Source organism: Tupaia chinensis, unplaced genomic scaffold (genome assembly GCF_000334495.1).
Source record: "Tupaia chinensis unplaced genomic scaffold, TupChi_1.0 Scaffold143654_1, whole genome shotgun sequence".
Classification (NCBI taxonomy): domain Eukaryota; kingdom Metazoa; phylum Chordata; class Mammalia; order Scandentia; family Tupaiidae; genus Tupaia; species Tupaia belangeri.
Window position 1 is genome coordinate 800,741 of NW_006203502.1, and position 17,722 is coordinate 818,462.

Here is a 17,722-nt window from a genome sequence, read left to right on the forward strand (position 1 = left end):
TATGCTTTGTTTTCCCAATTTAAACATTTTACTTTCTTTTGAGTCGATACATTCAGCAATTTGTTAAAATATTTTTCTTGCTTGTTTCTTTAAATGGAAATATAAACTTTTCTTCCTTCCTGACTCCTCTTGAATTGAAAATATTTAGGAGTATTCTTATTTTGTGGCAGAAGGTATATTTGTGTAAGTTCAATAATGCCTGTTGCACTGAATAAGAAATTAGAAATACTCATTATTGGATAGGGCTTTGACTGGAATGTCATATCTGAAGATCAATTAGAAAACTATGGAACTAAGGTGGATCTCAAGTAAGCCAACAGAAGCTCTTAGAAAGATGGCCTGGAACCATAAATAGTATGGCAGAGAAGTTTAGAGAAGATATATGAGAGAATTTATAACATAAAATAATCTGGACTTTTCCAGTCCAGCATTGTAACCAGTAGAGATTGCAAAAAAAAAAAAAAAAAAAAAAAAAAAAAAACCACCCCAGAGGTTTATTTTTTTTTTTTTTTTTTTTTTTACAAGCATGCACACGTGCCCAGCGTGAGTTTTAAGCCACCAGGTCCGCAGTCGACTACGTGGGAGTCCAGCGACATAGCCATTACGCTAACTGCTGGTCTCCACACCAGAGGATTATCTTAAGAAAGACTTTGAAGGAAGAAAAAGAGACTGATCTTTGCTAGCAGATGGTATATCACAGAATACTTGGTAGGCAGGGCTGAATGCAGAAGGTTTATGTGTGACTAGTGTGCTGGGCATTTGCTTTTCAACAGTTTGAGTAGTTGACATGTAAGTATTTTCTCAAAAATATTTAAAACCATACTGTCTCTGTTGTTATAGAGTCACGAACAAAATTATAAGAAACATTTTGAACATTCTCTTTAAAATTTAGTATTTTATTTTTTTTGGAAAGGTTTTTTTGGTATAGGGTGCGTGCGCTCGCCAGACAGACAGAGAGAGACAGAGAGACAGAAAGTGAGAAATCACCCCCCAGGGGGCATGGCCACGCCGCAATCCCTTCTCCTCCGTTCTCCTCTCGGGATCTTGGGCACGCACACACACGCGCCCAGAGTAAGTTTTAAGCCACTGGGTCTGGGACGCGAACCAGTCGACTACGTGGGAGTCCAGCGATATAGCCATTACGCTAACTGGTGGTCCCCAAATTCAGCATTTTGAAATTTTGAAAGTTGTTTATTAACTGTCAAGAACTATGGAGTATGAGCTAAAATTTTTTTGATATGTAAAGTAAATGTTTGTGGAAAAATGTAAAAATAAATAAAAAAGAAAAACATTTAAAAAAAAGTCACAACTTTTCTGACAATCTAACTAATTTAGTGTTAACGTTATATTGCAATAAAAAAGGAGTAAGGAATGAAAACTGAGCTCATTTATGAAGAAAGCTCACAAAGGTGAAATCAAGTGGTTCTTCACCTCTGGTGAGAATCAGAATCAGATGGGAACCTTGTTCAATATATGATGTCCAGGAATCATGTAAGATTAACTATTAATAATAAGAATCTAAAAGAGTAAGATATCACATCTAAGAGCAAATTCTCTCATTTCTAGCCTCAACTGGCTTCTCCTCTCTACCTATATCTGCACCATCTTGTCAAAGCCATCTCTCACCAAGATTAACACAATACAATCCTGACTTGTCTCCCTCCTCCTACTACTGCACTTCTAATATCCCATAACCCACACAGTAGCCAGAATGTTCCTGTTAAAATAAGTCAGATCGAGGCATCCTTCTGGTCAAAAATCCTTGGCTCAATCTCCCTCTCATTCAGAGAAAAAAGGAAGTCTTCATGTGGCCTACAAGGCCTGCTATAAACATGTTCTGAATTACATCCTTCCAAACTTCTTGCCTATCTTTGCTCCTTAGCTGATTTGCTCTAGCTCTCAACTGGATGTTTTTTAACCTTGCCTATCCCAGACCTCCTTTGAAATCTCTGTCTACAAATATCTTTCCTAAAATATCAATATGGTGGGGTAGCAGATGGAATAATGGTTACATTGCTGGACTCCCATGTTTCTGACTGCAGCTTGAATCCCAGACCCAGTGGCTTAAAACTCATGCTGGACCTGTGTGCATGCATGCCCCAAATGCCAAGAGCACGGAGGAGAAGCGATTGAGGCATGGCCATCTCCCCAGGGGGCGAGGGTGTGTGTGATTTCTAGCTTTCTGTCTTTCTGGTGAGTGCCTATGCCCTATAACAAAAATCTCTCTTGGGACCAGCAGTTAGCGTAATGGCTATGTTGCTGGACTCCCATGTACTTGACCGTGGTTCGAGTCCCAGACCCGGTGGCTTAAACTCATGGCAGGCGTGTGTGTGTGTGTGTGTGTGTGTGTGTGTCTGCGCATACAAGATGAGAATGGAGTAGAAGTGATTGTGGCGTGGTCATCCCCCCTGGGGGGTGATTTCTTGCTTTCTGTCTCTCTGTTTCTCTCTGTCTTTCTGGAGAGCGCATGCGCCCTATAGCTAAAAAAAAAAAAAACCCAAAAAACAAAAACAAAAAACCAACTCTCCAAAAAAAAGAAAAAACAAAAACCCCAAAAAACCAAAAATCTCTGTTAAAAATAAAAAAAATCAATATGGCTCCTTCAATTATTTAATTCTGGCCTCTAATCAAATGCTAACTCATGAGACTACCCCTACAGAACAGGATCTCCATCATTCTCTGTACCCTATTTTTCTTTAAAATAGTTTTAATTTATCTTGCCTGAGGGCATATACCAGAAAGACAAAAAGAGTGGGAGAAAGCAACCTCCCCCACAATGGGGAGTGGTCACATTGCAGTCCTCCTCCAATTCTTTATCCTGTTGGGATTTGGGGCATACACATGCACCTGGCATGTTTTTCAAGCTGCTGAAGCCAGGATTCAAATCATGCCATTGGCCATGTGAGGTCTAACTTCCTTAACGCCAGGCCATAGGGCTGGCCTTCTTTACCCTATTTCTCTGCAGTATACTTTGTCACTTATTATCTTACCTATTTTTCCAACATTATTATGGAAATTGAGGCAGGGCATCCCAGCCCTAGCCCCAGCTCCAGCTTTCCCAACCCCAGAGACCCTTTCTCTGTTAGCAAGGACTGCCTCCAGCTCTTCATCAGAGCTCACTTCCCTCCCCAGCCCTCTGGGCTAAGGGACACTGAGGTAGGGCACCGCAGCCCCAGCTCCTCCGGCCCCAGAGACCCTTTCTCTGTTAGCAAGGTAGGCCTTTTATTCCTTTTCTTCTTTCTTATGTTAATTTTCCACTTCTTACCCCGCAGGACTGCCCCTAGCTCTTCAGCAGAGCCCACTTCCATCACCACCCCCTGGCGACTTTTTGTTTATTCTCTTTCATATTCTTTTCTATTCCATCTTATATTGTCATCTTCTGCTTATCCTCTACCCACCAAGAGGGGCTAGACAGGTCTAGAATCAGTTTTCAAATACCCTGATACTGTGAGGCTCCCTGGGATCTTCCCTTTTACTTAACCACCTGTGAAAAAGGAGAGATTGCTCTTCAAACTCCTGAACACAAGACTCCTCCTGCACAAACCACATTACAAAACACAGCAGAAGACTTTGGCACACATCAGTCCACAGCAAAAGGGAAGCACACTTTTTCCCACTCGAAGAAACATTCTCCAAAAAGGTATCCAAAAGTGAATATATCTCCCAATGTCTAGAAGTAGAAGAGCCTCAAGTCTGAATAAACCAGGAAATATGTATCTATCAAAAGAACACAGTAACTCCCCTCCATCTCTTGAAAAAACAGATGTTACCAAATTGTCAGAGAAATAATTTAGAACATTCATGGTGACAAAACTCTATGAGCTGGAACAGAAAAGAGAAAACGAGTCTGGGACCAGCAGTTAGCGTAATGGCTATGTGGCTGAACTCTCATGTAACTGACCACGGTTCGAGTCCCGGACCCAGTGGCTTAAACTCACGCTGGGTGTGTGTGCATGCGTGTGTGCCCAAGATGCGGAGAGGAGAATGGAGGAGAAGGGATTGCAGCATGGCCATCCCTCCCAGGGGGTGATTCCTCGTTTTCTATCTCTCTGTCTCTCTGTCTTTCTGGCAAGTGCATGCGCCCTATAGCAAAAACCTCTCATCAAAAGAAAAGAAAAGAAAAGAAGATGAGACAATGAGTTACAGGAGAATAGAAAGTCCTTCCACGATATCAAAGAAAAAAAGGACACTCTTTTTTTTTTGGAGAGGTTTTCGCTATAGGGCGCGTGAGCTCGTCAGACAGACAGAGAGAAACAGAGAGACAGAAAGCGAGAAATCACCCCCCAGGGGGGATGGTCACGCCGCAATCCCTTCTCCTCCATTCTCCTCTTGGGATCTTGGTACACACACGCGCCCAGTGTGAGTTTTAAGCCACCAGGTTCGGGATGCGAACTATGGTCTACTACGTGGGAGTCCAGTGACATAGCCATTACGCTAACTGCTGGTCCCAAGAAATGGACACTCTAATAAAGAATCAGATGGAATGATTAGAGATGAAGTCTATATAATACAGGAAATCAAAAGCTCTCTCAAAGGTATTAAGAGTAGATTAGACCATGCCAAAGATCGAATCTCCAATGTACAAGATAAAACCTCTGACCAAGAAAAAAAAAACACCAAAAAGATAGAGAAAATAACAAAGAGATATGAGGATAATATACAAGAAATACTAGACTCCATTAAATGTCCAAACATCCAAATAATTAGTATCCCAGAAGGTGAAGAAACTAATAAGGCCATGGAAAATCTATTCCTTGAAATCCTGGAAGAAAATTTCCCAAGGCTAGAGAGGCACTCAAGCATCCAGACCCAAGAAATACAAAGGACCCCAAGCAGAATCAATCCAAGAAGATCTTGCCCAAGGCACATCTTAGCCAGACTGGCTAAGACCACAGATAAAGACAAAATACTAAAATTGGCAAGACAGAAATGACAAGTGACTTACAAAGCACCCCATCAGGCTAACTCTGGACCTCTCAACAGAAACAATGTAAACAAGGAAAGAATGGGAAGATGTATTGAAAGTGTTAAGAGAGAAATAATTTCAACCAAGATTATTATATCCTACAAGATTATCCTTCATATGGGAAAAAATTATTTAAATCTCAAACAAAACCTGAGAGAATTTTCCAGCACCAGACCAGCTCTTCAAGAAACCCTGAAGAGAGGACTGTTGCAGGAAAACTAAAGAATGAACAGCCAGGGACCAGCAGTTAGTATAATGGCTATGTCGCTGGACTCCCATGCAGTCAACTGCGGTTCACGTCCCAGATCCAGTGGCTTAAAACTCATGCCAGACGTGTGTGCATGTGTGCGTGTGTGCCAAGATCCCAAGAGGAGAATGGAAGGAGAAGGGATTGCCGTGTGGCCATCCCCCCTTGGGGGGTGATTTCTTGTTTTCAGTCTCTCTGTCTCTCTCTGTTTCTCTGGCGAGTGCACACACCCTATAGAAAAACCTCCCCCGTACCCCAAAAAAAGAATGAACAGCCAGAAATAAAGGAATAAAAGGCAACCAAGGCAATGGCTACCGTAAACGTCAGGACAAGTCTGGAAATATTAATAATAACATTTAATATTAATGGATTAAATTTTCCAATCAAGAGACACAGACTGGCTAAAGGGATTGAAAAAAAAAAAAACCAGAAATCCTCTATTTGTTGCCTATAAGAAACATATCTCATGGATAAAGACTAAAAGTGAAGGGCTGGAAAAAGGTATTCCATGCAAATGGGAACCAAAAAAAGCTGAAGTGCTGATACTAATTTCTTACAAGATAGTCTTTAAAACAAAAACTGTTCAAAAAGACAAAGAAGGGCACTATATTGTAGTAAAAGAGTTAATCCATCAAGAAGATATAATGCTAATATATATCTATGCACCTAACACAGGAGCACCCAAATATGTGAAGGAAAGACTGTTAGATCTAAAATGAGAAATAGATTGCAACACACTAATTGTTGGAGACCTCAACACCCTACTATCTCCTCTGGACAGATCATCTAGACAAAAAATGAGTAAAGAGGTAAAAGATCTTAATGATAACATAAATCAAATGAACTTAATAGACATTTATAGGACTTTCTACCCAAAACCCACGAGATATACTTTTTTCTCGCCCATGCATAGAACCTTTTTGAAGACTGACCACATGATAGGGCAAAAAGAAAGCCTCTATAGATTCAAAGGCATAGAAACTATATCCAGCATCTTCTCTGACCATAATGGAATCAAACTTGATTTTAATTCCAACAGGAACTTTCAAAAATACACAAATACATGGAAACTAAAGAGCCTACTCCTGAATGACTTCACAGCTACTGAAGAAATAAAGACTAAAATTAAAAGATTCATGGAAGTCAATAACAATGAGGAAACGAGTTTCCATAATCTTTGGGACACTGCAAAAGCAGTCAAAAGAGGGAAGTTCATAGCAATTAGTGCACATAAAAAGATGGAAAGAAAGCAAATGGGTCACCTAACATCATGCCTCAGAGAAGTGAAAAAGCAACAGCAAAAAAACCCAAAAAACTCCAGGAGAAAGGAAATAATATAGATCTGAGCAGAAATAAAAGAAATAGAAAATAAACTATACAGAAAATAAATGAAAGTAAAAGCTGGTCCTTAGAAAAGATAAACAAAATCAATACACTACTAGCGAGACTTACTAAGAAGAGAGAAAGGAACCAGGTAAATCAAATTTGCAATGAAGCTGACAATATAACAGCAGACATAATAGAAATACAAAATACCAATAGTGGATACTATGAACAAATATATGCTAACAAACAAGAAAATCTGATGAGATAGACAAATTCCTAGACACATAATCTACCAAGATTGAGTTAGGAAGATGTAGAAAGTCTGAGTAGGCCCATAATTAGCCAAGAGATTGAATCAGTAATAAATAACCCCCAACAAAGAAAAGCCCTGGTCCTGATGGCTTCACCTCTGAATTTTACAAAACTTTTAAAGAAGAGTTAACACTCATTATGCTAAAGTTATTTCTAAAGATTTAAAAGGGTGAAATTCTCCCAAATTCATTCTATGAAGCCTCCATCACCCCCACCCACAAAACAGATAAGGACAGGACAAGGAAGGAAAACTAGAGACCAATATCTCTGATGAATGTAGACGCAAAGATTCTCAACAAGATACTAGCAAATCATATACAACAACATATAAAAAAGATTATACATCACGATCAGGTAGGCTTTATTCCAGGAATGCAAGGTTGATTCAACATATGTAAAACCATAAACATAATGTACCATATTAATAGAAAAAAAGATAAAAAACATATGATCATATCAATTGATGGACAAAAAAGCATTTGATAGGATACAACATCCCTTCATGATCAAGACTGTCAGTAAAATTGGCATAGAAGGGTCATTTCTCAACACAATAAAAGCTATTCCACTAAAAACGGGTACAAGACAAGGATGCCCACTATCTCCACTTTTTTTCAATATAGTACTGGAAGTCCTTGCCAATGCAATTAGAAATGAGAATAAAATAAAAGGCATTGAAATAGGAAAAGAAGAGGTAAAACTCTCTCTATTTGCAGATGACATGATTGTATACATAAAAGACCCAATGGTACCCATGAAAAAATTCCTGGAAGTAATATGAATACCGTAAAGTTGCAGGATACAAAATCAACACAGAAATCTATAGCACTTCTATATACAAACAGCAGGCAGACTGAGCTAGAACTGAAAAAAGTAATTCCATTTACCATAGCCACAAAAAGTATAAGATACCTAGGAATAAATCTAAACAAAGAAGTTAAAGACCTCCACAAGGAAAACTACAAGCTAAAAAAAGAAATTGATAATGACACAGAAAAAGTGGAAGGACATCCCATGTTCCTGAATGGGAAGAATTAATGTAATTAAAATTGCAATTCTACCCAAATTAATCTACATATTTAACACAATCCCAATCAAAGTGCCAAAGACATTCTTCAGAGATCTAGAAAAGACAATCATACAATTTGTCTAGAATCATAAAAGACCTTGTATTGCCAAAGCAATCCTGCACAAGAGAAGTGGAGTGGAGTTGACACAGAAACAGAAAGGTGGACCAATGGAACAGAAAAGAGTCCCCAGAAATAAACTCTCAGGCATACAGACAACTGATTTTTTGACAAAGTTTACCAGTCAATCCAGTGGGGAGAGAAAAATCTCTTTAGCAAATGGTGCTGGAAAAACTGGATATCCACCTGCAGAAAAATGAATCTGAACGTCTACCTCTCACTTTTGACAAAAATCAACTTAAAGTGGATCAAAGATCTAAACCTAAGACCTCAAACTATAAAACTGCTGCTGGAAAACACTGGGGAAACACTGGGGAGACATTGGGGTAGGCAAAGATTTCTTAAATAAGACTCCCAAAGCACTGGCAATAATCCCAAAAATAGACAATGGGATTAAATCAGATTAAGAAGTTTCTGCATGGCAGACATCAGATTAACAAGTTTGTACATGGCAAAAGACACAGTAATTAGTGTGAATTGACAGCCCTCAGAATGGGAATTTTTGTAAATAGTGCATCAGATAACCAGTATACACAGGAACTCGAGCAGCTGTTCTGAAAAAAAGATGATTAACCCTATTAAAAGATGGGAGAATGAGCTGGAAAAACCACTTTCTAATGAAGACATATGAATAGCCAAAAAGCTTATGAAAAAATGCTCATCATCCCTCATTGTAAAGGAGATGTAGATCAAAGCCACAATGAGTTATCACCTAACCCCAGTCAGAATGACTAAGATGAAAAAAACATTAAAGGATAAGTGCTGGTGGGAGTGTGGTGAAAGGAAAACTCTCCTACACTGCTGGTAGGAATGTAAATTGGTGCAGTCACTCTGGAGAACAATTTGGAGATTCCTCAAAGACCTACAAATAGAACTACCCATTTCTTGATATCTACCCAAAGGACAGAAGAATTCTTAACCAGAAAAGTGCTTGCACATCGGAGGTCTGTGGAATGTCAACTATTCAACATGGAGGCGGAGGTCGATAAGCTGGAACTGATGTTCCAGAAAGCTGACTCTGATCTGGATTACATTCAGTACAGACTGGAATATGAAATCAAGACCAATCACCCTGATTCAGCAGGCGAGAAAAATCCAGTTACACTCTTAAAGGAATTGTCAGCGATAAAATCTCAGTATCAAACTTTGTGTGCACGCTTTAAACCAGTTGCTGTTGAACAGAAAGAGACTAAGAGCCGCATCTGTGCTACTTTGAATAAGACTATGACTATGATACAAGAGCTACGAAAACAAACAAACGTGGAGCTGGCACCACTGACGAAGAAGAGAAAACTGCAGCAGAGCAATTTAAAATCTCACATGCCAGAATTATGAAGAAATAGAATTGCAGAGTGGAACTCCAATGGAGAAGAGAACAATTTGAAATTTAGGAAGATGTCTTTTTAACACTTGATGAGTAGAGGCGGGGGGCTGTGAAGGAGGAGGTTTGCTTGAGACTAGAAAATAACGCCTTTTATAAAAGAGGAGACTATACGAAGGGCAGAAGCCAGGATCAGGTGTGCATGCCTGTAGTCCAAGACTGGGGAAGTTGAGGCAAAGGACTGTTAGTTTGAGGCCAGCCTCAACAACATAGCAAGACCATGTCTCAAAGAAAGAAGGGCATATATGCTATTATATATGAATATTATATGTGAATAAATATTATATATGAATATTATATATGGAAAAAAAAAAAGAATTGAGAGAGTGATACCTTAACCCAACTATGTTGTTGAAAGGTAAGGCACTTGGGAAAAGATTGGGATTATGGTCACTAGGGTCAGGTACCCATGACCCATGACTGACTCTAGGTGAGTTTATAAGGAGAAGGAATGAGACCAGAACAGAGCCACACATGCAGGTGCTCCTATGCTCCACCAACCTGTGTCCTAGACCTTGCACCACCAAACTATGAGCTAAATAAGCCTCTGTTCTTATACATCACCCAGTTTCAGGAATTTTCTGTTATTAGCAAGAGAACAGATTGAAACACCCACCTATGCAGTAATGTAACAAACGCCCCAGCATGTCCTGGCATTCAGCAGGTCGAGAGAGGAAAAGTCGCAGCAGTGCAGTGAGCAGCTCCATCTTAACAGCTGGAAATGTCTCTGATTTCACGTTCTCTACAAAGTCCTCTAACACATAAGGAGCATTGGGAATTCTTTCCCCATGGACCCCGAGTAGCCAAATAAGTGCCTGTTTCCCCTAGGGAAGGAAGGAATAAGAACAGGTACTTAATGCTTGGCTGTCTAACCCACAGGAGATAGAAAATTGCTGATTTTGCTTTCCTCTAGTACCAGAACAAAGAATATAATCTTTGATTTACTTCACCTTGCATTGTATCAATCCTACCCACTATTTCTACAACCAAATAAGATGTCATGTTGTAAAATTCTCTTTTGAAATTCTCTCCTCTAGCTATTTTGAAATATGCATTCAATTGTCACCAACTATAGTTTCTATACTGCTCTATGGTACTGTAGAAATTATTCTACCTAGCCATTTGCTCTCTTGCATCTGTTGGGAGTTTTATTCCTAAATGTAAAAACTCCTATGTCCTTTCTCACAAATTCACCATGAATGTTCAAAAAAGGTATAAAAACATGTATACGTCAGTAAAGAAAATAAACTTATCATTTGTAAAGTGAAATCATTACAACTGGAGCTACAGCTATTATAGCTTGGTTCATACAGATGTGAGGAATTTTATTAAGAAAATAAGAAAAGACTTTTTCTCTCAGATAGCTCTGATCAATATGTAGACTTCAAATTTTCCGAGGAAACTTTCATTAAACCATTACCACACTCCTGATCTTTGTTCCTTGCCTCCACCACTTTCAAAGAACATAAAGTTAATGAGGAAGCAAGCTCTGAGCATCACAGCTTTCATTTTAACATCCACTGGATCCTAAAGTTATTGGCATCTGTAAATGCCTCTCTCACAATCCCAGTCCAGTGCCTGGAAATCCTGCCAACCATTGTTTCTTCATCAAGTGATTTAATCTCAAAATCAACATCTGAACAACAGCTGTACACAACACATGAACCAGCAATTTTTAGCATATCCTCTCTTTTCTCCTTTTGAATTGTACATTTTGGCAGACATGGATGCCAGGTCTGAGAAACATAACCTATTGGTACACCACGAGGAGCTTGGATTTCTATCTCCTGAAGGTAGCAGGGGAAACAACAGCTGCTACATCTTAGTGGTCTTTCCATAGTTATGACTTCTTGACCCAAATTGTCAAGAATTCTCAAGGTAAAAGGTCTAGATGCTCCACAGCAACTTCTGGTACAGAAAGCAGTATCTTCTACTGCAAAGTAAACTTTCTGTCCAAGGCTGCTCTTAATTTCGTATTTGTTATTAGTTTCAAAACCTGTTAAGACTTCCAGAAGTTCAATTTGCTGATGAATCAGTATCTGATCTATCAGACTTAGATATTCCAATCCAGGTGGATAATTCAGTGGAGGTGGTGGTGCTGGCATCAGTGGTACCCCTGTAGGAATAACTAGCCGCTGGTACATTGGCTGATTCTGGACAGGAAAACCAACTGGGCCAGCACCTGAATAGCCAACTGGTGGGACTGGGTAGCCAGCCTGAGGTCCAGGGTAGCCAGCCTGGGGTCTAGGATAGCCAGCCTGAGGTCCAGGGTAGCCAGTTTTGGGTCCAGGATAGCTAGGATGTTCTGGGGGTCTTTGATTGTCCATGATTTATGCTCTGTAGATGCAGCTGTGCCTGCCAAGCTGGGAGGTTGGGGCGGCTCTCCTCTGTGATGGGATGCCTACTGCAGCATTATTCGCAATTGCTAAGATATGGAACCAACCCAAATGCCCACAGATGAATGGATTGAAAAACTGTGGCACATATGTTCTATGGAATACTACTCAGCCAGAAAAAACAACAAGACTCTGGCTTTTGATGGAAAGTGGAAGAATATGAAAGATTTACTGCTGAGTGAAGGAAGCCAAGCAATGAAAGAGAGACACTGCATGTCTCTACTTAATATATACCAAGTGTCTGCACTCTATGGCCAAAACTGAATGTCTAAAGGTTATAGAAACTAAGTAAATGGTCATGAATACTAGTTACGGTGTGGACAGAGGGTGAGTGAAGGAGTAGAGTCTGAGGAAGGACATTATGGAGGAAAAAGGTGAGGTAAGGCATTTATGAGACAAAGAAATGTATTATTATCTATTGAAGATAACTTTCTAGTATGGTGAACTGGACTAGTAGGAAATGTACACATGTTGGAATATTCACTTTGTAAGCTAAGCAATGTGATTGAATGTATAAAAGAAATAGAAATAAAAATAAATTTAAAATAAGTTAACAAAAATAAATATGAGACTGTCTCAAAAAAAAGTTGAGACAATGAATCTCTATATTTCTATGACCTAAATTCAGCAGCACACATTTATTTAGCTATTTGCCTTATCCGTCCCTCTATCATTTATCCACCTTACAGACATCAGTATACTTTACTCCTAAACTCAGCAGCAGTTTCTGTTAGACTTTAACTGATTTACTTATGTATTATCTGTCTGTCCCTCACTGTACCTGTGTGAGTCAATAATAACTATTTGTTCAGTTGATAGCTGCTGGTATTTATTCATCTCCCTTAGTGATTCTGAGGCAACTCAAACTATGGGACTCACTGTTTAAATACAGTGCCCTCGAGACCAGCAGGCATAATGGTTATGTTACTGGACTCCCACATAGTCTGCGGAGGTTTGGAGTCCTGGACCAGATGGCCTGAAATTCATGCCAAGCATGTTTGCGTGTAGAGGAAAACCAAGGAGAGGGGATTGCAGTGTGGCTATCCCCCTCGGGGCTGATTTCTTGCTTTCTGTCTTTCTTTCTCTTTCTGGTGAGTGCTTGTGCCCTATAGCAAAAATCTCTCATACATACCTAAAATGCCCTCACCCTGCACTTAGAATAAAATCCAAAATTTCTTTTTTTTATTTTAGGAATAATTTATTTTGTTTGATTTATTATTATTTATTTTAATTTGCTATAGGACACATGTGCTCACAGGAAGGAGTGGGGAATCAAGCCACCAGGTCCAGAACTCAAACTGCAGTCAACCACAGTGCTACCTGCTGGCCCCAAAAGCCAAAATGTCTTACTTGGCCTTAAAGGAGTACATTATCTGGAGCCTGCCTCCCTATTCACCTTGTTTGTGAAGAATGCTCACCTTCACTTACCATGCACCCACTATACTGAACTCCACTTAACTCATCTGTCAGACCAGTCACTTTCTCATCTTAGACTCTTCCAAACAATGTTACTAATGTTTGGTTCCAGGTTCTCTGTATGGCCAGATTATCTCATTCTAAATATCGTCATTTTTCTGTCAAATATACTGTTCTTTGCCTTTGATCTTTCTTCCCAAGTCTAGAATTACATTCTTATTTATTAATTGGTATATCTACTAATGTAATTTCTCCCAAAGTAGCCTAGAATTATCATAATACGTACCTCACTCACCATAATATAACTAGCTCCCAGAACACAGTTCAATCAGTATTAAATAAAGTAGTCAATAAATTAAGGACATTCAGGTGAAAATAAAAGGAAAAGTGCAACAGATAATTAAATGGAGAATTTGAGAATCAGATGCCTTTTTAAAAAATAATTATTTAATTTTATTTATTACCATTATTCTTCAATTTGACCAGAGAGAGAGAGAGAGAGCGCACGCAAGCCTCCAGGTCCAGGACTCAAACTGTGGTCGACTATGTGGAAGTCCAGCGCCCCGACTACCATTACATCTGACAGCACCAACTTTTTTTTTAAAAGACTTATTTCATTTATTTATTCATTTATTTAAATTTGACTAGAGAGGGAGTGAGAGAGAGAAAAAGAGAAGGAGAGAAAGAGAAAGTGAGAAAGCAAGCTGCCAGGTCCCGGACTCAAACCACAGTCAGCAATGTGGAAGTCTAGCACCCTTAACCATCAAGTCACCTGATGTCCCCTAGCCCTGTTTTTTTTTCTTTTTTTTTTTTTTTTTTTTTATGGTTTTTCCATACAGTGTGGATGCTTGCCAGAGATAGAGAGAGAGAAAGTGAAAAATCACCCTTCTAGGGGGGATGGTCACATTGCAATCCCTTCTCCTCTATTTCTTTTTGGGATTTTGGACATATACAAGTACCCAGTGTGATTCAAACCACAGAAGGACATGTAAGAATACAACACCTTCACCACCATGCCACCTGCTGGCCCCAACTAATTCTGAAGCCAGCATTATCCTGATACCAAAAACAAAGATATCACAAAAATTATATTCTTTATGAGTACAGATGCAAAAAACCTCAACAACAGCAATACAACCCAAATCCTGCAACACAGAAGAATTATAAAAATGCCAAACTGATTTAATATCCGAAAATTTATCAATGTGATATCTAAAATATTTTCATGACAAAAATAGTCAACAGGGCTAGCAGGTGGGGTAGAGGTTAAGGCAGTTGGACCCCACATTTCTGGCTTGTGGTTCAAGTCCCAGATCCAGGGACCTGAAAAATCACATTGGGTGTGTGTGTGTGTGTGTGTGCCCAAAATCCTGAGAAGAGAATGGAGAAGAAGGGATTGTGGCATGGCCATCCCCCCGAGGGGGTGATTTCTCACTTTCTTCCCTGCCTACAACCTCCCCTGGCTTTCTCTGGTGAGTGTACATGCCCTATAGCAAAAACAAAAAAAGCCAACCAACTAAAAAGGGAATCTGTTTACAAATATTCATAGTGACATTATTTGAAATAGTTTAAAAGTATAATATAAGTATAAATGACCCAAATGTCCATCAATGGATAAATGAATAAACAAATGTGTCCTATCTACACCATGTAAAACTACTTAGTGACATATAAGAACTAAGTACTGGAATATATTACCATATAGATGAACATGGAAAACATCTGAGGTAAAAGAAGCCAGTCAGAAAAGACTACACATTGTGTGATGTCATTAATGTGAAATGTCCAGAATAGTTACAGCTATAAAGTATATTAGTGGCTGCTTAGGGCTGGATGTCCGGTGCTGACCATTACTGGGTAGAGGGTTTCATGTGGAGATAATGATAATGTTCTATAATTAGATTGTTGTGATGGTTGCACCACAACTCTGAATGTATTGGGTTGTCAGGAAAGTCATGATGCATTTTTGCACAGAAACATATGTCATGATTTTCCAGACAACTTAATACTAAAAACCAGTCAGTGTCTCCCTTCTAGACCCAGCACTAGCCAGGACAGAAATCTGCTAGCCACCTCCAAGTTTGCCTGTTTTTGGCCTCAGGGTTCAACTTCACGGCGGTGAAGTCTTCCCCAGCCAGTGTCCCCCTCCCAGAACCAGCACTAGCCAGGTAGGATAGCTGCTTCGCTTCCTCTTGCTGTCCGCTGTCCATTCTAACTTTTTTCTCTTTTTGAAAAAACAGCTCTCTGCCCTCCTTGAGCCTTTCTCTTGTTAATCTGTTTTTTTTTTTCCCTCACCTAGGACAGAAAGCTGCTAAGCCACTTCCAACTTTGCTTGTTTTTGGCCTTCTCATGGCATGCAAGCACACCACACAGTTTTCCATTTTCATCCCAATTTCATTTTTCATGAAATGACTTTTTTCCTTTTTTCCTCTTTTTCTTTTTGTACTTTTCTTTTTTCTTTGCCTTCTCTCCTTATTGCTATTTCCTACCTTCTTTTTCTTTACTTTAGCTTTCTGTTTTACTTTTCAGCTCTTTACTTTTCAGCCTAGAGACATTTAGGTGCACAGTAGCTAACCATCTGAGAATTCTTTCCACATCACTGTAGAGGTTGCAAAATTAGTGAAATGCCCCTTCACAAATCTGATTGCAAAACTCGACCTGTGATTCCCAGACTTGAGGACTTAGTAGAAGAGAGAAAATAGCACTGAATTATTTCACAGTGGGGGAAATACACAAGGTCACAGTCACAGAATCCCTCTCTAACAAATTGACTGGAAGTGAATACATTACCAAATGACTAAAAATTGAAGAAGAGCCTCAAGGATGAGAGAATCAAGTAGTACATCCCCACTAAGGGAACAATGTAGCCTGTCTCCAAGTAGGAAAAATTTAGAGCATATTACTGAAATGTCAGAAAAATAATTTAGAATATTTATAGTAACAAAATTCAATGAGATGCAAGAGAAAAGAGAGGCTGAGTTCCAAGAGATGAGGAAGTCCCTCAATGATATGAAAAAATTATTGGACACCATAAAAAAGAATCAAATGGAACTGTTAGACATGAAGGCTATAATACAGGAAATTAAAACCTCCCTTGAAAATATCAAAAGCAGGCTAGACCATGCAGAAGATGGAATTTCAGAAATAGAAGACAAAACCAATCACCTAGAAAAATTTATCAAAAATACTAAGAAAATTGAGGATAATACATGAGAAATACTAGATATTATGAAACACACAAATATATGACGAATTGGTATCCCAGAAGGTGAAGAAACTAATAAGGGCATTGATAATCTATTCCACGAAGTCCTAGAAGAAAGCTTTCCAAGTCTAGAGAGGCACTCAAACATCTAGACCCAAGAAATACAAAGAACCCCAAGAAGAATCAATCCAAGAAGATCTTCTCCATGGCACGTTATAGCTAGAATGACCAAAATGACAAAGACAAGATACTAAGATTGGCAAGAGAGAAACGTCAAATCACTTACAAAGGCTAACACTGAACCTCTCATTGGAAACAATGCAAGCAAGGAAAGAATGGGGAAATACGTTCACAGTGTTAAATGAAAAACAATTTCGACCAAGAACACTATATCCAGAAAGATTATCCTTCATATGGGAAAAGAAAATAAAAACATTCTCAGATAAGCAAAACCTGATAGAATTTACCAACTCCAGACCAGCTGTTCAAGAAATTCTGAAAGAAGTACTATACCAAGAAAACTAAAGAGAGACAGACAGCACTAAGAGAACAAAAAGCAACCAGGAATATAGCCCATTTAATGGTAGGGACCAATCTGGAAATATCAATAATACTGAATGTCAATGGATTAAATTCTCCGATCAAGAGACACAGATTGGCTGAATGGATAAAAATCAGAAACCCTCCATCTGCTGCCTATAAGAAACCCATCTCATGGAAAAAGACACCATAGACTAAAAGTGAAGGGCTAGAAAAAGATATTCCATGCAAATGAAAACCAAAAGAGAGCAGGAGTTACTATATTGATTTCAGACAAAATAGGCTTCAAGACAAAAATCATAAGAAAAGACAAAAAAGGGCATTACATAGTAATAAAAGGCTAATTCACCAAGAAGTTATGACACTTATAAATATCTATGCACCAAACTCAAGAGCACCCAAATATGTAAAGGAAAGACTGCCAGATTTAAAAAGAGAGATAGACTGTAACACTATAATCGTTGGAGATCTCAACACCCCATTATCTCCTTTAGACAGGAGACAAAAAATTTAGTCGAGACAAAAAATTAGCAAAGAGACTCAGGACCTAAATGATACCATAAATCAGATGGATGATAGACATCTATAGAACTTTCCACCCAAAAAACACAAACTATACATTTTTCTCAGCCCTGCATGGTACTTTCTCAAAGACTGATCACATGATAGGGCACAAAACCAGCCTTTACAGATTCAAAGGCATAGAAACTATATCCAGCATCTTCTCCAATCATGATGGAATTAAA

At 39.0% G+C, this 17,722-nt stretch overlaps 2 protein-coding genes and 1 pseudogene across 3 annotated transcripts in view; 1 reads left to right on the plus strand and 2 right to left on the minus strand.

Moving 5' to 3' along the window:
• The window catches only part of ZNF568 (zinc finger protein 568), a 181,482-nt gene that overhangs the window by 18,006 nt on the left and 145,754 nt on the right, over positions 1-17,722 (minus strand). The gene's annotated exons all lie outside the window — the stretch shown is intronic.
• On the plus strand, positions 8,986-9,666 carry LOC102494347 (spindle and kinetochore-associated protein 2). The gene has a single exon (XM_014582587.2). The coding sequence runs from the start codon at positions 9,008-9,010 to the stop codon at positions 9,371-9,373; it is 366 nt and encodes a 121-aa protein (XP_014438073.1). The 5' UTR covers positions 8,986-9,007; the 3' UTR covers positions 9,374-9,666.
• On the minus strand, positions 10,836-11,757 carry LOC102494749 (phospholipid scramblase 1 pseudogene; annotated as a pseudogene).